The sequence below is a fragment of the Equus caballus genome, chromosome 22, assembly GCF_041296265.1.
Source record: "Equus caballus isolate H_3958 breed thoroughbred chromosome 22, TB-T2T, whole genome shotgun sequence".
Lineage (NCBI taxonomy): Eukaryota > Metazoa > Chordata > Mammalia > Perissodactyla > Equidae > Equus > Equus caballus.
In genome coordinates this window covers 11,385,094-11,406,409 of record NC_091705.1, presented here as the reverse complement: position 1 = coordinate 11,406,409, position 21,316 = coordinate 11,385,094, and the positions used below count along the sequence as shown (strand labels likewise).

At 38.3% G+C, this 21,316-nt stretch overlaps 1 protein-coding gene and 1 long non-coding RNA gene across 14 annotated transcripts in view; one reads left to right on the top strand and one right to left on the bottom strand.

Moving 5' to 3' along the window:
- The window catches only part of TASP1 (taspase 1), a 244,078-nt gene extending 228,963 nt beyond the window's left edge, over positions 1 to 15,115 (bottom strand). For 8 of the 12 annotated variants that reach the window (XR_011430799.1, XR_289232.4, XM_070247226.1 and 5 more), the window contains exons 1-3: positions 14,907 to 15,014; positions 3,964 to 4,182; positions 547 to 614 (exon numbers count right to left, since the gene is read on the bottom strand). Coding sequence is in view for 8 of the 12 variants with exons in the window: in XM_070247226.1 (XP_070103327.1) it covers positions 547 to 614; positions 3,964 to 4,108 (213 nt within the window). In the remaining 4 variants the exon portion in view is untranslated. Of the gene's footprint in view, positions 1 to 546; positions 615 to 3,142; positions 3,395 to 3,963; positions 4,183 to 14,906 lie in introns of all 12 variants that reach the window. The other 4 variants (XM_070247229.1, XM_005604474.4, XM_001492241.6 and 1 more) reach the window with 3 other exon arrangements.
- Positions 14,928 to 21,316, top strand: part of LOC102149908 (uncharacterized) — a 45,862-nt gene continuing 39,473 nt past the window's right edge. Inside the window, exons 1-3 of one of the 2 annotated variants that reach the window (XR_289231.4) lie at positions 14,928 to 15,202; positions 16,636 to 16,819; positions 17,097 to 18,077. This is a non-coding gene — a long non-coding RNA (uncharacterized lncRNA). Of the gene's footprint in view, positions 15,203 to 16,635; positions 16,820 to 17,096; positions 18,078 to 21,316 lie in introns of those variants that run through there. The other variant, XR_011430800.1, reaches the window with a different exon arrangement.

Here is a 21,316-nt window from a genome sequence, read left to right as displayed (position 1 = left end):
GAGCTCAACACCTTTGCAAAGATTTTAAAATATATGATTATGTGCCCACAATTCCAAAAATACAGACTTTAGGGGCTGGCCTGTGGCGCAGTGATCAGGTTCACACACTCTGCTTCAGCAGCCCAGGGTTCACCAGCTCAGATTCCAGGTGCAGACCTATGCACCACTTATCAAGCTGTGCTGTGGCAAGTGTCCTACATATAAAGTAGAAGAAGATGGGCATGGATGTTAGCTCAGGGCCAATCTTCCTCAGCAAAAAAGAGGCGGATTGGCAGCAGATGTTAGCTCAGGGCTACTCTTCCACAAAAAAAGAAAAAAAATACAGACTTTAATCTGGGAAAGGAAGGGAAAGATCTAACTAAGCATCATTTGGAGAATAAAAAACACAAAACAAAACAAAAAAAGACTTCACAAATAAAAGCAAAATAATTTTGTGGTCCAAAACAAAGACTGTCTTATAAGTCAAACCTCAAAATTTTGAATTTCAAGGTAAAGCTGCTTTACACCAAAAGTGAAATGTTTCAGTTATCCACATTCTCTTCATACCTTCTGACAAGCTCGTTTGCATACATGTTTATACTCCTTGGCTTTGGATTCAGAATGATAACCTGCACCTGTTGTGGAAAATACCAACCAATTGTTAGTTATCATTAAAATATCAGAGACCTTGCTTATATTACATAGATAGTTCATACAAACTGATGCTCTTCTAGTGACAATAAACTATTGTCCTAACTGTATGGAGTTTTAAAAATCTAATAGCTTCTTTCTCCATCATAAGCCTGTTTAATACCATGCCTTATCTCCTTTTTCGAAAGCTGTTTTCCTGCCAGAGGCACTAGAACAGCTCATGCCCCCAAAGAGGCTTGACCAAGGTCACCTCTCCTCTTGAAAAGCTCTCTCCAAAGTCAGGAGCTTTTTTAGTCTGGAGTTGATAACCCTGGCAGTGTCAGGGACAGAGTCCCTTGAACTTCCTCTCTGTTGACCCTTTAGAAAGCCACTGCCATTTGGGAAATTACTGTGCAGAATCCAGAATTCTTAAGAGTAACTACAGAAAACTAGGTAGTTTCTAAATACTATTTGAAGTTGAGGGGTGTCCACCTGTCCACAACCACCATCAATACCACCACTCTACCCAAACCTTTACATCTTCTCATCTCCTGGAATGTAGCTCAGAGTGTCTCTGAAACCTCAGTGATGGTATATTCAGGACTGACCATTAGAAATCCTGGTGGTCCTTGTCTCTTAACAAACATCCAGCAACTTCCTCAAGAGAAATGGATCTGAAATTTGTTTCCCTAAAAGGATTAATACTTGCTTAGTTAGAGATTTGAGAAGAATCTAAATAAGAAAGCAACCAAGACTAAAGCCCTTAAACTCTTGTGATGATTAGGCTTCTAATTAAAGTTCTTTAACAGAGTTCTGAACCACCTCCCAACCCACCACCAAGGCCCCATAGGGGTCCAACGTAAGGAAGGTTAAGAACTACATCTCTGGGTCAGCCCAGTGGCACAGTGGTTAAGTGCACATGTTCCGCTTCGGCGGCCTGGGATTTGCCGGTTCGGATCCCGGGTGCAGACCTGTGCCCTGCTTGGCAAACCATGCCATGGCAGGCATCCCACATATAAAGTAGAGGAAGATAGGCACAGATGTTAACTCAGGGCCAGTCTTCCTCAGCAAAAGAGAAGGATTGGCAGCAGATGTTAGCTCAGAGCTGATCTTCCTCCAAGAAAAAAAAGAACTACATCTCTAAGCTTCAGGGCTCCTCATGTAGGGCTGCAGATTCTGACACAAACTTAACCCACCTATCCTCAAGGTAGAGAAAGAACTGGCACACGAAGCTATTGTTAAGAGACCCAAGAGAGCAGAAAAGATGTCCTAGAACAGGAATCCATAATATACCTAAATTCTAATCCTGTTTCTGAAGAAAACTCTGAAACTTCATAGAACCTGTACCAATATTTAATAGGCCTTTCTTCACGGTATCTCTAATGGGGGGGGGGGGGGGGGACAACAATGGCAATCTTTCAGCAATGTTTCCCAAAGCATAGGACACTCTTGCCAAATAGATAACTTTAGCTTTCCAGATAACAGCATTAATAGCATTAACATGTAAATCCTTCTGCTTGGAATAGAGAAAAAGTTTCCCCGTGGCTCCAGTATATCTTTAACATCTGGTTAACACTTGCTAATTCCTTTATCAAAGGAAAGGTAAGCTTAGGATCTAAGTCACTGACGTGCAACAGGATCTAGTTAAAATTTAAATACATTGTTTTGTTTGCACTAAGTTATTTTTTCTCCATGGAAATGATACCGACATTTAACTTAAGTAAAGACAGGTTTCATCTTTAAAATGTTCAGGTTAAAAGGTGTTTAGTTTTTTAATATTAGGTAAACAGTATAGGTAGTATACAGATCTGGGAAAAATCAAGAACCTACTATTCAAATGAGTAAAATTTGGGCAAGTCTCCTCTAGTGCTAAAAAAAATAAAAACAGCTTTAAAATCTCTATATTGGATGAGGAATTGAAATTTTGACCCTTTAATGAGCAAGATATATACTTCTGCATAATCACTTTATCTGACCTTCTAATCATTTAGAAGGGGGGTCACCCTTAATCCACGCAATTTCCTGCCATAACCCAGATTTCCTCCTATTACTGCTGACCCCCAGCACTAACTTTATGTAAGAGCCATTACCATCAAGTGTGTGTCTGAGAGAGGAGCAATACCACCATGCCAGTCATGAAAGCAATGCTTTCCAACTAATCAAAAGCTCTATATTGTTCCTGGTTACAAATTTCAGACATGTCTTGTATAGTTCTGAAATATTCATTCCGAACAAAATAACTCACTAGGTACTATGAAAGGTGTACCATCAACATGGTATAGTAGAAAGAAGACTGAAGTCTCAAGGCAGGAATTCTGGTCCCAGGTTTACTTCTAACTGGGTTATTTCTATAAATTTACCTCATTTCTTTGAAAAATAATTTGAAAGAACAGGAAATTGAACTTTTTTTTTTTTTAGATTCTTCTGGATTAGATTCTGTATGACTTCTCAAGTTGTCCGAACTAGACGTAGCAAAAGGTTAATGAGCAGGCAGGACGTTAGTTTGATAAGAAGATACAATTTCACTCCTTACCCCATATCAAAGTTAATCTTGCTCCCATCCTGCCTGACTGTGTGAGGAAACTTAAAAGCAGACCTAGCCATTCCTTCTTCCTTCACGGAGGTCACGCACTTTAGATTCTGAATGCAGGCAAGTAAAACGGACCAAAGGAAAAGAAAGGCTGCTGAGCAGATCTGGGCAGAGCTGCACTGCTCCGAAACCCAAGACCCTTCAATGATGAGGGACCCAGCGGTTGAACTTCACTGCATCTGTCCTCAAAGTCCTCTGAAGGAGAGAATACAGGCATCATGATATGTTGCCAAAAACACTACACTGGGACTTACGGGCCCACTAAGGGTTTCTCAACCTGGCTCTAGCACAAACTAGCCACATGGCTGAAGCCACTTAATCTCTCTGGTTCTAAGTTTCCTCATTTATAATACCAAGAAGGCAAACTGGCTCTAAAGCTGTGTAATTATACGCTAAGATGGCCACAATCAAATATGGAGTCAACAAAACTTTTTCTGCAGCATTATTTTTAAAAACATAAACCGGAGTTTAAAAGATTACCTTGTCTGGTTTTAACACTATTTAAATATATCTATTATACTGGGTAAAAGTAAATAACACAGTAGAGGACTGAAGAAGGCATAGGAAAACTGCAACTGTAAGATCTTCCCAGCAGGGAGTAGGGGAGGCCCTCCCTACATCAAAGTCAATCTCTTTGGTTCCAACTCTTCTCCGGCAGCTTGCCTCCTCCAAATGTGAAATTCAATTCTCAGTGTACTTCACGGCAAGAAAAAAAAAAAAATCAACATTATTTTCATTTTCTGACTCCCCCACATAGGGCTTACCTGCATGCACCAACACAAAGCCCCCTCGCTTCTCTTTATGGGACTGCTTTGTTTCCAACTCTTTGGTTGTTATTTTAATAGCCGAAACTTGAGATGATCTGGAAGGCAGCCCTTCTCCAGAATTCATCCCCTTCTCCATGGTCATTCTCCGAGATTACCATCTTCTATTGGGAAAAGTGCATACTTCCATCCAAAAGTAATTGCAGGAGAGGAATTACCCTAAAGGAAAACAGGCAAAGACGGTATGCATTTCTTTCCACTAATACACATATAACTTATACAAATCATGCAACGGTAGCTTTCAAAAAACATAATTTTAAAGTTATTTAACTGGGTAATACAAAGAATATAAAAAGGTTAGAATTTAAACTTCTCTGTCCACTAACAGTACTTGCTTTAAGCAATATAAACAAAAGAACTGTTGTAAAAAGACCTTGTGTGGAATCCAAAGATATTTTATCTTTGATTTTTATCAACGTTGAAGAAAACCTCAATGTGACTTAAATATCACTTTCTACTCCCTCCAAACCAAATGCTAATAATCTCTGGGACATTCTAGAATCACAGGCAGTGCTGGCAATATCACCAAGCCTTGATATAAAGCCTAGATTGCAGCTTACTTTTTTTCCAGCTTTATTTAGATATAATCAATATATAACACTATGTAAGTTTAAGTTATACAACGCGATGATTTGATACATGTTTATACTGCAAAATGGTCACCACAATAAGGTCAGTTAACACATCCATTACCTTATACGATTACAATTTTTTGTAAAATTATACATTGTGGTGAGAACATTAAGATCTACAGATTGCTGCTTAAAGAAATGAAGCAACATACCGATTCACACCTGCCTGTGAAGAACCTCTTAAGAAAAACTGTTTAATGCCCCACAGCTCAATTGGAAAACACAAATGCTAACAAAATTATATGACTAAACCAAGAAATTAAAATAACACGTGCAAATACTTGTTACTTTTCATGAAAGCATTATTTCTGAGATTCTCAACAGATAAATGAAATTTAATAAAATAAAATTTTATTAAAATTTAATAAAACAGATTACAAGCAACTTATACCACAAAGTTTCTAATTTTTCTTACAAGCTCACAAGCCTCTAGCAATCTTGGCTTAGTAAAAATAATGATGGCAGAAGACATTTCAGATCAAGGGAAAACGGATCTTTTAAAAATCAACACACACAGATTTAAAGAAAATTCAAGAGTCAGGCGGTTGAAACTACTTAAACACCTAGATTCACACTGTTAGGTAAAAATCTGCACCTTATTCTAAAGTGAGAAATGGGAAGGGGCACAAGTCTATCTTTTCCCAATATAAAACATAAACAGTAACATAAAGAGTAACTTAGCAGCCTAGTCCAGAAGAGCAGTGTTACTCAAAGTGTGGTCTGCAGACAGTGTTTGTTACCAGTCTGCAAGAAATTATTATTTTATTAATAGATTAATATAATACAATTAATATAACAATGTACATAGTTTTTGTAATTCTTTTCTATTTCCTCATGTTTTGTTTATAATTAATTTTTGAAACTATTTTCTGTTAAATCTAATAAAAATTTGAGTTCTTATTTTTATCTTTCACTCACAGTTCAATATTTAAGGGTTTTTGGGAGGCTTTTTTCTTTTGTATTTTACAAAAGGAAAAGCCAACAATGGATTGAAAATTTTTTTAAATTGGCCCTTTACACCAGAGATGGTCTGAGAGGCAATGCAATATGGTATTTTAACTCTAATTCCTGGTTAAAAAGAGTCCATTCAATTTTTATTAAATAACATTTAAAGGACAAATAGTTTTAAATCAAAAATATATATATGCGGGGCCGGCTCCATGGCCTAGTGGTTAAGTTCGCACGCTCCACTGTGGCGGCCCAGGGTTCAGATCCTGGGCGCAGACATGGCATCGCTCGTCAGGCCACGTTGAGGCAGCATCCCACATCCCACAACTAGAAGGACCTGCAACTAAGATATACAAATGTGTACGGGGGGTGGGGGGTGGGGAGATAAAGCAGAAAATAAAAAAAGATTGGCAACAGTTGTTAGCCCAGGTGCCAATCAAAAAAAAAAAAAAAATATATATATATATATATACACACACTATTACATTAAAATGTTTACATATATCCATAAATGTAGAAAAACAATTTTTGAATACGAAAGAGTGCTGATGTTGATTAAATAACAGTGAATTAAAATGTCTGTTTTTGTTTTTGATTTGTGGTGGTGTCTCTCTTTCTAAGGATGGATTTTCTTCCAATGACTTCACAAAGATCTGCCTCAATACCTTTATTTGACTTTGGTTATTTCTCTGAGATAGGTTACTATTTATTCATGTGTCAGTTGACAAAGTGGAATTTAAATGATTAGTAGTTCATCTCCGGCCTATACAGGCCATGATGTCTGACCCAGCCATGAAATGAGTTTGGGCCTACTAGCCCCATCAACATAGGTCGATTGAAAACTCAGGCTTTAGAAAATCAAGAGTTTCAGTTCAAATGAAAACACATCCAAGCAGTATGGATTATTAAACTTCAAGCTACTCTGACTCACTGTCATCGGATGCATTTTTTCATAAATAAGTAGAACATCTACATTTTATAATGAATAAGGTTTGATGTAATAGGCATTTTAATATATATGAGAGATTTAAAAACATTATTTCTGAAGCTTATCTAAATAAAATAAAATGTGGAAGATGAATTAATATGTTATTTCTTGAGCAATCTACCATTCCTCAGCAACTATCTGAAATATATTTATTCAGCAAACCATGTCATCTCAATAAACTCCTCCAAAAAGCTGGCCCCAAAGTTCTGCTGAACTGGGAAAGGAACGCAAGCAGACAGGCTATCCAATGTGCAACACTGGCTTCCAACTCTCCATGATTACTGGAATGTTTCTAATTCAATTACAAATGGAGCAACTTTTACTCCAACACCAGTTTCTGTTTAACTCAGAACCCATTAAAGGTCTAACTTACCTAATAAATAAAGAGTTCCAAGAAATGACTAAAAAAACTGCAAACAAAGGGCAAATGGGCAAATCCCAGTTTACAGAAAAATTATATAACCGTTTAAATGGATCAAAAGATACTAAACCTCACTCAAAAGAAAAATGCAAAATAAAACTACATTCAAATACCATTTTTTAATTTGGATTGGCAAAGATCAAAAAGTAAGACAACAGCATGTTTTGAGGGTATAGAGAAACAAGAGTTCTCATATATTGCTAGTAGCAGCAGAAATTAATACAACTCAACAAGGGCAACTTGGCAAAACTGATCAAAATTACAAATGCACACTCAAGGATTGTCTACAATAGGAAAGAAATGGACCAACAGTATGTCTTGATGGAAGTGGTTAAAAATAAAAGCAGCCACTGGAAAAAATGAAAACATTCTTGATATACAAATATGGAATAAATGATCTTGATGATATTTTGGTTAAGTATAAAAGGCATGATACAGAAATACATGCAGTACCATATTTTGAGGGAGGGGAGAAAAAAATAATACAGCTAATATATATGCAAAGTACAAATCTGGAAGAATATATCAAAAAATGGTACAACAGTGGTCAGCAGAAGAAGATTTGGAGGAAGGATGGACAAAGGTGGGATGGAAACTTCACTGTTCGCCATTTTGTCCCTTTCGATTTTAAATAATCTGAACGTATTGCTTACAACAAAATTTCTATTTATTTAAGGGAACACAAGATAACTAGCTAAGTCCAAGTACCAAAATAAAGTAACCCTATGAGATCCTACTTAAAAATTGCAGTATCAGGGGAAAAAAAACTACAGTATCAGAGGAAATGCCATATTCTGAAGCTTCTCAACACTCATTCCACCTAAGGAAGGAACAGACAAAAATATGGCCAATCAGCAATACTGGCCCAAAAGGTCTTTTCTGTTTTTGTTTTTCTGGATCTTGAACTTCTGGGGCTGTACAAACTACTGGCAATCCAAATTTAAAGAAAAAAACATTACAGTATTTGATCTCTATAGTTAAGACTAAGGAGTAAAAAATAAATCATGACCACAGATTAACATCAAATACCCCTGTGATATTTTCACCACAGTTTTAGTCATTATTACAAATCACTATTTAAAACTGATGAAACATACTTACATCAGTACATTGATCCACAAGAAAAACGTCTAACTCTTCATCTAAGCTTTGAGGTAACACTCAACTCAAAAGGTTTCCAATGAAAGGAGATGCATAAGCATGTCACAGTTTTACACAACAGAAAACAATTGTATACATCATCTTTTATAACACCTTTATTTCTCAATAATATGCTTGAATATGGACATTTTGCAATTTCCTACTAGTGATGATGTTAAAATGCACTTCACTGGCAATTTGTCCATCCTCTGCAACAGCTGCTTGAAAAGTTAAACGTAAAGTTAGCATATGACCCAGCAATTCCACTCCTAGGAATACAGGACATACCTCAGAGATGTTGTGGGTTTGGTTCCAGACAACCACAATAAAGTGAATATCACAATAAAGTGAGTCACAGACATTTGTTGGTTTCCCAGTGCATATAATAGATAGATTTATACTATACTGTAGTCTATTAAGTGAGATAGCATTACGTCTAAAAACATGCACATACCTTATTTTTAAAAAACTTTATTGCTAAAAAATGCTAACGATCATCTGAGCCTTCAGTGAATTGTAATCCTTTTGCTGGTGGAAGATCTTATAAAAACATAGTATCTGCAAAGTGCAATAAAATGAGGTATGCCTGGATACCCAAGAGAACTGAGAATATGTCCACACAAAAACTTGTACATGAATGTCTATAGAAGACCTATTCACAGGTCAAAAAGTAGAAACAATTCAAATATCCATAAACTCATGATTAAAGAAAATGTGGTACAGTAGCACATTCTTATCCACAGAGGATATGTTCCAAGACCCCCAGTGGATGCCTGAAACCACAGACAGTTCTGAACTCTATATAGACTGTGTTTTTTCCTATACATACATATTTGAAGTGCAACAGCAAAGCTTGCATGAATTTCTTTTTCCTTCTTCACAATTTCATGGATAGAAGAGGGCTTCTTTTTCTTTTTTTGAGGAAGATTGCCCCTGAGCTAACATCCATGCCCAACTTCTTCTGCTTTATATGTGGGACACCTACCACTGGAAGACTTGCCAAGTAGTGCCATGTCCGCACCCGAGATCCAAACCGGAGAACCCCAGGCCGCCAAAGCAGAACATGCGCACTTAACCGCTGCGCTACCAGGCTGGCCCCAGAAGAGTCCTTCTTACCGTAGATCTCAGCAACCTCAGCACATGATTTTTTTTCTCTAAGTCAAGAATTTTCATCTTTTCACTTAAAGGAAACACTTTACAGCTTCTCTTTGGCAAATCCAGCATCACTTTGCCAGCATCACTACTCTTGCACTTTGGGGCCATTATTAAGTAAAATAACGGTTCTTGAACACAAGCACTGTGATACTGTGACAGTCAATCTGATAACCGAGGTGGTTACTAAGTGACTAACAGGAGGGTAGTATATACAGCGTGGATATGCAGGACAAATGGATGATTCATGACCCAGGCGGGACGGAGAGGGATGGCGTGAGATTTCATCGTGGTACTCAGCACAGCACACAATTTAAAACCTATGAGTTGCTTATTTCTGGAATTTTCTATTTAATGTTTTTGAACCCCGCAGTTGACTGAGGCTAAAAGAAACTGCAAAAAGTGAAACTGTAGACAACGGGGGACTACTGTATATTTATACAATGCAATATTATTTAGCCATAAAAAGGAATGAAGTACTGATACATACTATGGCATGAATGAACCTTAACCACAATGAAAGAAGTCAAACTCAAAAGGCCACATATTGTATGTTTCTATTTATATGAAATGTCCAGAGCAGGCAAATCTAAAGAAGCAGAAAGTCTATCAGTGGTTGCCTAGGACCAGAAGGATGGAGGGGAAATGGGGAGTGACTGCCAATGGAGTAGGGTTTCCTTGGGGAGCAATAAAAATGTTCTAAAATTAATTGTGGTGATAGTTGCACAATTCTGAATATACTAAATACCATTGAATTATACATCTAAAGTGGGTAAATTATATGATAAATGAATTATATCTTAATAAAGTTGTTTGGGGAAAAAAAACCTTCTGGCTTCCCATAAACTGTATCTTTACCCATAAAATGTATCTTTTCCAAGTCAACAAGTTTCTTAATTTCTGCTTGCAACCTTTGATTCTCCAGATCCCCTGCTCTCCTTCACAAGCATGCTAATCTACTCTCCTAGCTCTTCATGGCCCCTCTGACCCCTCCCAACTTTGTCCTCTGCCATGACTCCCAGAAAGCCTGTCCACGGACCTATTCTCAAATTTCTCCTTGAGCAATTTCATCCACTGCCAACCTTTCAAAACTATCCTTTCAATAACTCAGATGATTCCTAACTCTTTATCTTCTGCCTCTCAAGCTCTAGCTGCAAGTCTCCTGGACAGCTCAACCCGGATCCTCCTCACTCTTAGCCTACCCAAAACAAACTCATCTGTCCCCAGAGACAATGGTTCATTCAACACTACTCCTTATTTTTCTCAATAGCACCATCCCTTTCTAAGTCAACTTGAAGTCATTTTGGACTACATCCAGTTTCCAAATCCTACAGGTTTGTCCCTCAAGCATTTAATTTCCTTTTCCCTACTGCCTTGACCCTTGTTCAGCTCACACACCTCTTAGCATAAATGTTACAAAAAGCATTTTAACTTTTCTCCCCAAATCCAGGCTACCTTAAAACAACCATCTACAACAGGCAGCTAAAATAAATCTCATAAAGGACAACTCCAATGAAGACAAACAGCATGCCAAAAGACATGAGCAGACAATATATCAAAGAGGAAATATAAATGGGATATCCAATTTATTTATTTATTTATTTATTTATTTTGGTGAGGAAGATTCATCCTGAGCTAACATCTATAGCCAATCTTCTTTTTTTTGCTTGAGGAAGATTAGCCCTGAGCTAACATGTGTGCCAGTCTTCCTCTATTTTGTATGTGGGATGCCACCACAGCATGGCTGACGAGTGGTGTAGGTTCTATGCCCAGGATCTGAACCTGCGAACCCTGACTGCCAAAGTGGAGCACACCAAACTTAACCGTTAACCATGGGGCTGGCCCTCTGGATATCTAACTTTAAGGAAAGAATATTCAAAGGAATACAAACAGAAATGAAATCATTCTAACTAGCACTGTACTGTCACCATAAACTGACACAACCATTTTGAAAAGAAATTTGTTACTAAGCATCAAGAGCCTTACAATGTCTAATTTGGCGTATATTATTTCTCCAGAGATACTCTATGTATGAACTAGTCTATACAGACACTAGTGACAGTACCACGGATACCTTTAAGGAGAACTGGGAGACTGAGGGGCAAGGATAAAAGAGAAACTTGACTTTCTCCTAATAACCTTTTGTATTTGAATTTTTTTTTTACTGGGTACTATCTACTAAAAAGAGAAGATTTAAGTCACCCATCTCTGAGAACAAGATGAATGTAAATTAACTTGATTATCAAAGCCAGATGAGAAACTCAGAAGAAAACATTGTTTTTGCTCCAGGGACTTTCACGACAGCAATTTAAGATCTAAATCTTGACCCGTTTCTCTCAAAGATTGTTTTATTTTCCTACTGCATGTGATGACACCATCTTTTTTTTTTCTTTAAACCATTTAGAACACTGCCACATGTCCTGTTTACTGCTGGTGTTGAAGTTTTTCACTCTAGCTTTACTTAGTCTTCCAGAAGCAGCTGAAGGAGGAAGGAAGCCATGGAATCCATCCATCTTACAGGAGAAGGCTTTTACAGAAATCCAGCCCTTCAGCTATAGCAACTAATGAATAAAGCATTTTGTTGCTCTTAACATCATGACATTAAAGGTTTAATGCCTCGTTAAATGAGCTCCAAAACAGACTTATTCATGTCTGACCCAATAATTCCACTTCTGAGAACACTTTCTACCAAAATAACTTTAAATACGAAAAAGGTTTTATGTCTTTTATGTTGTGTTTAACAAAGGGTAATTTAGAAAAAAAAAAACTCTAAATGTCCTAGCAACCTAAATGTCCAACACAGAGGAAAAAGTCAAGAAAATGATAACCCACGTATTTACAATTAGTTTTTGTCAAGGGTGCCAAGGCCATTCAACAGGGAAATAACAGTCTTTTCAACAAATGATGATACAAAAACTCGATAGTCACACACAAAAGAATGAGGTTGGATTCCTCACACCACATAGAAAAATTAACTCTACATAAATCAAGACCTAAAAGTAAGAGTTAAAACTATAAAACTCTTAGAAAAATCATCATAAATATTCATGATCTTGGATTTGGAAACGGTTTTAGATATGACAACAAAAGCACAAGCAACCAAAGAAAATATAGATAAATTAGACTTCATCAAAATTTCAAACTTTTGTACTTCAAAAACCACTATCAAGAAAGTAAAAAGAAACCCCACAAAATGGAAGAAAATGTAAAAAATACTGCAAATCATATATCTGATAAGGGACTTGTATCCAGACTACCTAAAGAATTCATACAACTTTAGGGGCTGGCCCCGTGGCCGAGTGGTTAAGTTCGCGCGCTCCGCTGCAGGCGGCCCAGTGTTTCGTTGGTTCGAATCCTGGGTGCGGACATGGCACTGCTCATCAGACCACGCTGAGGCAGCGTCCCACATGCCACAACTAGAAGGACCCACAACGAAATATACAACTATGTACCGGGGGGCTTTGGGGAGAAAAATAAAATCTTTAAAAAAATTAAAAAAATAAAAAAATAAAAAAAAAGAATTCATACAACTTTAAAATAAAAAAACAACTCAATTTAATAATAGGCAAACGAACTAAATGGACATTCTCCAAAGATATAAAAAGGGCCAACAAGCATAGGAAATGATGCTCAACATTATCAGCCATCAAGGAAATGCAAATCAAAAGCACAATGAGATACCATTTCACAAACAATAGTATGGCTACAATCAAAACAATGGGTAAGAGGCCTGCCCCATGGCAGAGTGGTTAAAGTTCTGCACGCTCCACTTTAGTGGCCCAGGTTTGTGCTTCTGGATCCCAGGCACAGACTTACACTGCTCATCAAGCCATGTTGTGGTGCCAACCCACATATACAGTAGAGGAGGACTGGCACAGATGTCACCTCAGGGCTAATCTTCCTCAAGCAAAAAAATAAAAAGTAATTCAAAATAAATATAATATTTTTTTTAAAAGATAGATAACACTGTTAGCAAAGATATGGAGAAATCAGAACCCCCATATCCTGCTGGTGCAGACCACTTTGGAAAATATCTGGCAGTTCTTCAAAAAGTTAAACAGTTACCATATGACCTAGCAATTCCATTTCTAGGTATATACCCAGCAGAACTGAAAACATATGTCCACACAAAAACTTGTACTTGGATGTTTATAGCAGAATTATTCTTAATAGTCAAAAAGTGGAAACAATCCAAATGACCATCAACTGATGACGGATAAAGAAAATATGGCATATTCATAGTAGAATAGTACTCAGCCATAAAAAGGAATGTAGTGCTGACACATAATACAATATGGATGAACCTTGAAAACATTATGCTAAGTGAAAGAAGGGAGACACAAAAGGCCACATAGCATATTATTCCATTTACATAAAACGTCTAGAATAAGAAAATCCACAGACACAGAAAGTAGATTAGTGGTTGCCAGGGGCAGAGGGAGTAGGGGAGGGGAGATCTAATGGGGAGTGACTATAATAGATACTGAGTTTCTTTTGGAAGTGACGAAAATATTCTAGAATTAGATAGTGGTAATAGGTGAAGAACTTGCTGACTATACTAAAAACCACTGAAATTTACAATTAAAAGGGTGGATTTTATGGTTTGTGAATTATATCTCAAAAACAATGATCTACCCATGCAATGGATGCAAAGCACAAATATTATGACTTTTAGTTATCATATTTTTATACATATACACTATGATCATAAGTAGGTTAATAATATGCTATAAAAAAATATAAAAGGATCAAAATGCTAGGTTGGTGGAACTATAGATGATCGTTCCTTATTTCTGCATTTTCCAGACATTCTTTACTAAGCATGCACTGCTTTTTATAAGTGGGAGGAAAGCTTTATTTAACACAAAAAAGGAAGTTATTAAATTCCCAAGTGTATAAAAATTCCATAGCTTAGTATTCGATGATCTCTGTCACATGGGCCTCCCCAAAATACCTTTCATTCCCCTCCCCTACAGAGGCGAGTCAAGTTGAACTCCATTCTTCCGGAAACACCATGCCCTCTATTTCCAGGGCCCCTCCAGCTCCTGTTTTCCACCCTCCTCTCCAACTGCTCCTTCTCCATCTTCTTGGTCCCTTCCTCCTCCTTCTCCTCCGACCCATCAATAAATGCTAACGTCCCTCGGGACTTCTAATCAGGCCTCTACTACACCACGGGGCTGCTGCGGCCCCAACCGACACGCAGCACTAGGGCGCACACCCTCGGGTCTCTGCAAGCCTCGGACTCGGAGAAACGTGCAGCCCCTGACTGCGAAGTGCGCGAAGGAATGTGAGGACCACACACGCACGCACACACGCACACACACACACACACACACACAGACAGTCCCTTCCCCCGAAAGGGAATGAGGCCGCCAAGCTCGAGGGAAGCCTGGGAAGGGGGCCCCACGCGCGAATAGACTAGGGGAGGAGAAACGTCCCATGTCCCCTCCTTCAGCACCGCCCCAAGGAAGGGGCATCCAGCGAGCCGCCCGCTCCCGGCCCGGGAGAGGACGTCCCAGCGAGCGTACGCGACCCGAACAGAGGAAACGAGCGGCGCGACAGCGGCAGCAGCGCGGACAGCGTGAGAAACAGGGACACTCACCCGCGTCAGCCCGGAGCCCTCACAGCACCGGAAGTAGTCACCCGCCCGTTGCCAGGGTGAGAAAGCGGGGGTGACGTCAGGCTTCCCCATTGGGCGTGCTTGTGATCACGTGGCCGGAAGCAGACGCCCACCTGCAGCTCTGTCTCCGCCCCCTGCTGCGGAGTGGTCCACCTGGCTGCGGAGGTTCCGCGCGGACTCCGAGAGGAGCCTCGTTTTTTGAGCTGCGCAGGCGCCGTTGCCTGTTTCTCCTCACGCCGCCCTTTAATAAGCCTGAAGGATATGACCCTCTGAACTGAGTAGGTAGCCGACTAGCGGTATGATATGAAATGAAATGAAAGTAGCCATCATTTACTGAGGTGTCACTTAAGAGCTTAATTTCGTTCAATCCTTGCATCCCTCCTATACAGTAGGAAAAAACAGGGTTCTGCCTCGTTGCGTGTGGGACGTGGGGGCCAGCCTTGCACTGGGGAGAATGAAAGTGTGGGTGGCCTTTTACCATCTAGCATCTAAGACCAAGACTCAGTAACGTTTTGTAATCCCTTCAATATTTCCTTGTAACTGTTAACATGAATTATTTAACATATAACCACCTTTAAATCTGCCTTGAGAAGCAGAGATTGCACTGAGTAAGGCAATAGTTCTCAAAGTATGGTCCTCAGACCGGCAGCTTCAGCATCACCTGGACTCTTAGGGAAATTCAAACTCTTAGGCCTCACTCCATATTTAGCAAATCAGAAAGTTTGGGTTTGGGACCCAACAATCTGTTTCAGCAAACCCTCCAAGTGGTTCTGATGCTTCTAAAATTTGAGAATCATTGAACTAGAGGGACTTTCTCTTTGGCCTGGTTGTAGACGTGAGGTGGGGAGGATGATGGAAGAAGCTCCTCAGAAGAGAGGGAAGCAACCAAGAATCTGAGCCTTCAGCAATCAAGAATAACAGCCAGGGAGGCAGTTTGGGGCTAGTATGGGAATGAGATGTCAGAACTGATTCCTGCTCTGGGATTCCTAGATAAAAATATGCGTTAATTGGACAGGAAAGATTTCTCAACTGCTAATTATCCCAAATCCATTTTAATAACTTTTGTGTTATCCAGTGTATTTTTCTGCTAGTATTCTTCTCTATGAAGAAATATTAAAAGGATAAAAAAAGTCTATTATGAAAGTTATCTATGAAAACAGAATTTTAGATTTAAAAGGGAATTAGGGAACTTTATTAAAATAAGTGGCTTGAATAAGAAAAGAAAACAATGTTTAAGTCAAGATAGACAGTGGTAGTGTAGTGGTTAGGAGCAAGGATTATAGAACCAAGAGAATCTGAGTTCATGTCTTGGCTTTGCTACCTACCAATTGTGTCACCTTGAAAAATTTACTTAATCTTTCTATGACTCAGTTTCCACATTTGAAAAATGAGGATAGTAATACTATCTCATAGAGTTGTCATGTGGACTAAATAAGCTAATATACATGAAGTACTGAGAAAAGTATCAGGCTCATAGTAAGTAATCAGTAAATGTTAGTTTAAGAAGAAAAAAAACATTAAGTGCCAGCTTATTACCATGAAATATGTAAAGAATCAAATTTCTTTCTCAAATAAGTGACACATAAGTATGTAATACCAAAAGTGTCCAGTTTGCTCTTGGAGTAACTGTTATTAAAATTTGGAAAATAAATTAGTACTGTATAATTGGGAGGTATATTCTGTATAATATGGGCATTCCTGTATTCCACAGGTAATTAGACATTACACGTTGTACAAGAGAAGTACTAGGGAAGTGAAGGCTTGAAAGGAGGACTGGGGAGCCAGAGGACTCAGCAGCAGGCAATCCCAGAAGCCAAGCACACACAGCCCACAAGCTGGGACCACCAAGAATCAGCTATACCAGCCACAGGTGTACATGTATAAAGACAGAAGAGGTAAACTTGTCCTCAGATAATATACAGTTTAAATGAGATATATATATATATTATATATATGCATAATGCAGCAGTTCTCAAAGTGTGGTCCACACATGGGGTGTCCCCAGACCATGTCAAGGGGTCGGTGGTGTCAAACTGTTATTTTATAGTAATTCTAAGATGTTTATTTACCTTTTTCATTCTCATTCTCTCATGAGTGTAAAACATACAAAAAGTTCATAGATATGATTTCGAATTTTATATTGCAACTAACTTTTGAAAAACTACCACTTAGGGGCCGGCCCTGTGGGCAAGTGGTTAAGTCCGCGCACTCTGCTTCAGCAGCCCAGGGTTTTGCTGGTTTGGATCCTGGGCACGGACGTGGCACCACTCATCAAGCCATGAAGAGGCAGCATCCCACCTGCCACAACTAAAATATACAACTATGTACTGGGGGCACTTTGGGGAGGAACAGGAAAAACAAAATCTTTAACAAAAAAACTACCACTTTTTCGGTTTTGGTGTAGTATCAAAAAAGAATGCAGAGGTCCCCCCTTATCCATGGTTTCACTTTCCATGGCTTCAGTTACCTGAAGTCAACCATGTTCCAGAAGCAGACAATCCTCCTTGTGACGATAGTAGCCTAACACTGTGTCACAATGCCTACGTTATTCACCTGACTTCATCTCATCACATAGGCATTTTGTCATCTCCCGTCATCCCAAAAAGAAGAAAGGCAAGAGAGAGAGAGAGATCAGATTCACAGAACTTTTATTACAGTCTATTGTTATGATTGTTCTATTTTATTATTAGTTATTGTTAATCTCTTACTGTACCTAGTTTATAAATTAAACTTTATCTTACGTATTTATGCAAAGGAAAAAACTTAGTAGATATAGAGTTCAGTACTATCCATGGTTTCAGGCATCCACTAGGGGTCATGGAACGCATCCCTCTCAGATAAAGAAAGACTACGGTATATACAGTTATCTGATAAAGCCATTAAAATATTCCTTCCATTTCCAGTAACAATCTGTGGAAGACTGGATTTTCTTTATATACTTCAACCAACACAACATAGTACATCAAATTGAAAGCAGAAACAGAAATAAGAATCTAGCTGGCTTCTTTAAGCCAGACATGAAAAGATTGGCAATAATGCAAAAGATGACAATTTTATCTCTACGTGGTTTTTTTTTGTTTTCATTAAAATATGTTATTTATATTAACATGTAATGGACTTATTGTTATTTTTAAATAAATAAATATTGTTTTACATTTTGGTTTTAATTTTTAACATAGTAAATATATCCCACATAAACAAAATATTTGGAGCATTCTCAATTATAAGTACAAAAGTGTCCTGAGATCAAAAAGCTGGAGAATTGCTAATATAAGTATTATAAATTTATTCTGTATAGGATAGTAGTTATTTGGTAGGACTTTGAAATCAAGTAAACCTGGGCCCATTTCCTGGAGGTTCCATGTACTACATACCTAATAGTGAGAAAGTTACTTAACCTTTACTAACTTCATGTTCCTTATCTGGAAAATGGAAATAACAATACCTACTTCATGGGACTGTTTGAGGATAATTGACGTAATGCATGTAAAATATTTAGCATATTGGCATTGTAATAAATGTAATGAGTAAGCAGTTAGTACTAAGACAGTAAAAGATGTAACATAGGAAAGTATTTGAGAACGCACAAGAACAGGGAAGGGAGAGTCAGGGAAGAAGACAGCATTTGAAGCAGAGAAAACAGTGTATACAAATACGCATAGACTTGCAAAAGACTGAATTCTGGGAACTCTAAGTAGCTCATTACTAATGAGGCATAAAATGGAAAGAAGGGCTGGCTATTAAGTGAGGAATAAATCAGGAAGGCCTTATGCCATTCTGTAGAGTTTGGATTTTAGCCTATAGTCTATGGGCAGCTACTATATAATTTAGAACAAAATAGTAGCAATGATCAGATTTGCATATTGGAAAAGTCAATGTGATGTTTCATAAGCATGACATAAAACCCAAAAGCCATAAAGAAAACAATGGACAAAATTTATTGCCATAAAAATTAAAAACTTCTATACAGCAAAAGTCACCAAAAATGAATCTAAAAGATCAATGATAAACTAGGACAAAACAATTGTAGTGTTTATAGTTTTAAATGAGTTAATTTTGTTGTCAGCTCTGTTGAGTCAATTCCAACTCTTAGTGACCCTGTGTACAGCAGAGCAGAACCCTGCCTGGACTTTTTGCACCATCCTCTCACCTTCTGACACTGTATCAGACAATGTTCCACTGCTGTTTATAGGGTTTTCACAGCCAATTGTTTTTGGAAGCGGGTGGCCAAGTCCTTCTTCCTAATCTGTCTTAGTCTGGAAGCTTCTCTGAAACCTGTCTACCATGGGCGACCCTGCCGGTATTTGAAATACTGGTGGTGTAGATTTCAGCATCACCGCAACACGCAGCTGCGACGGTATGACAACCAACAGAAAGGTGGTGTTGTTCGCTGGTCGGGAAATGAACCCTGGCCTCAGCAGTGAAAGCTTCAGATTTTGAAGTCATTGGATAAAGAATATAAAATAAATGTTTCTAAAATGTTTTAAAAATGTATAAGGGAGTAGAAAACATGAGCAAAGAATAAGAAAATACAAAAAAAAAATCTGTTAGATTTGAAAAATTAAATAAAAGATCTAGAAATACAAAACTAATCATTGGAAAAAACACACCCTAGGTGGGTTAATATCACTTAGACACTGCTTAAGAAAGAATTAAGCAAACTGGAAGGTAGCAATTACCCAGAATGAGGATCAGAGAAACAAAGAGATGGAAAGTATGGATCAGGAGGTAATAAACAAGGAAGATAGAATGATAGGGATAGAATGCCTAATAACCACACCATACCAGGAACATCAAAGAACTGAAGAGGGCAGAAGCAACATTCTAAGAGATAAGAGCAAAAAATTTTCAAGAATTGATGAAAAACAAAACTCTCAGATTCAGGAAGCTCATGAATCCCAAACTAAAGAAATAAAAGGAATCCAAACCTAGACACATTATACTGAAATTTCAGACGACCAAGAAAAATATCTTGAAAGCAAACAGAGACAAAATACCTACAAATAAATTACTAGACTGAAAGGAGCTCTCTCAGTGTAAAAATCAAAGGTAGAAGATGGCAAATAGTATTTTCAAATTACTGATGAAGTATTTCCAAAATTCTAAAGAAACATCAACCTAGAATTATTCAACCAGATAAATAAGCATTCAAGAATGAGAATGTAATGAAGATATTTTCAGATAAACCAAAACTGAGAAAATTTACCATGAACCAAAATGTTTATAAAAGATATACTTCAAGTGGAGGAAAATAATTCCAGAAGAATTATTCAAGAAGAAATGGATGTTGACTTTGGGGCTCCCAAGTTCTGAACCTAAGATTCTCATGACAGATTTACAGAGTGATCTTTGTCTCCACAGACTTAGTCTCTAACCGTCTGATATCTGTGCTATTTGCTTTTTATTGTAAAGGATTTGGCATATCCCCAGTAACCACAGAATGTTCTACATTTGTAATAGATCATCTTACTGCTTTTGTTATGTGACAGTGTGGCAAATTATTTTTCTGAAATGGCAGCAACGATATTGTCCACCTCACAAGCTCTTCTTACGTTGTGACTTTGATACTCCTCCCATCTAGGGGATGTATCTTTGTTCCCTCCCCTTGAATCTGGGCTGGCTTATGGCTATAGCAGAAGTGAATCCAGGTGACTTCTGAGGAAAGGTCGCAAAAGCAATGCAGTTTCTTTGTGGTTCTCTCTTGCTTGCTCTTGGACCCCGGCTGCCATGCTCTGAGGAAGCTCAAACAGCTACACAGGAAGACCATAACAATTATCCCTCCCTTAACAACAAGAATTCTGAGAAATGCATCATTAGGCAATTTTGTTGTGCGAACATCATAGAGTGTACTTACACAAACCTAGATGGTATAGTGTACTATACACCTGGGCTATATGGTACTCATCTCATGGAACAACTGTTGTATATTTGTTCTGTTGTTGACCAAAATGTTGTTTTGTGGTCCATGATTGTATAGATGTGACCAATAGCCCCAAATAAGGTCCCAGCCGCAGCCAGCACCTACAGTCAGACCTGCAAGTGAATGGGCTTTTGGAAAGATTCCAGTCCCCAGCCATGGATTATCTTCCAGCCTTTGAGTCTTCCCAGTTTAGGCTGCAGCTATTATGAGCAGAGACAAGCCATCTCCGCTTGCCCTTTCCAAATCTTGATCGACAGAACTTATGAGCATAATGAAATGGGTTTTGTTTTACATCACTCATTTACACTACTGCCAGTACTTGATCACAGGCTCCAACAACAGTGCCACAGTTTACCAGCTTTCATACTGAGGGTTTCTTGCCACAGGCCTGACAGTGAAAGCCCAAAGAAAGCCAGCCGTGGCTAGGAGGATGACCTCGTGGTTCTGGACAACTTCAGTGCCTTCAAGTTCA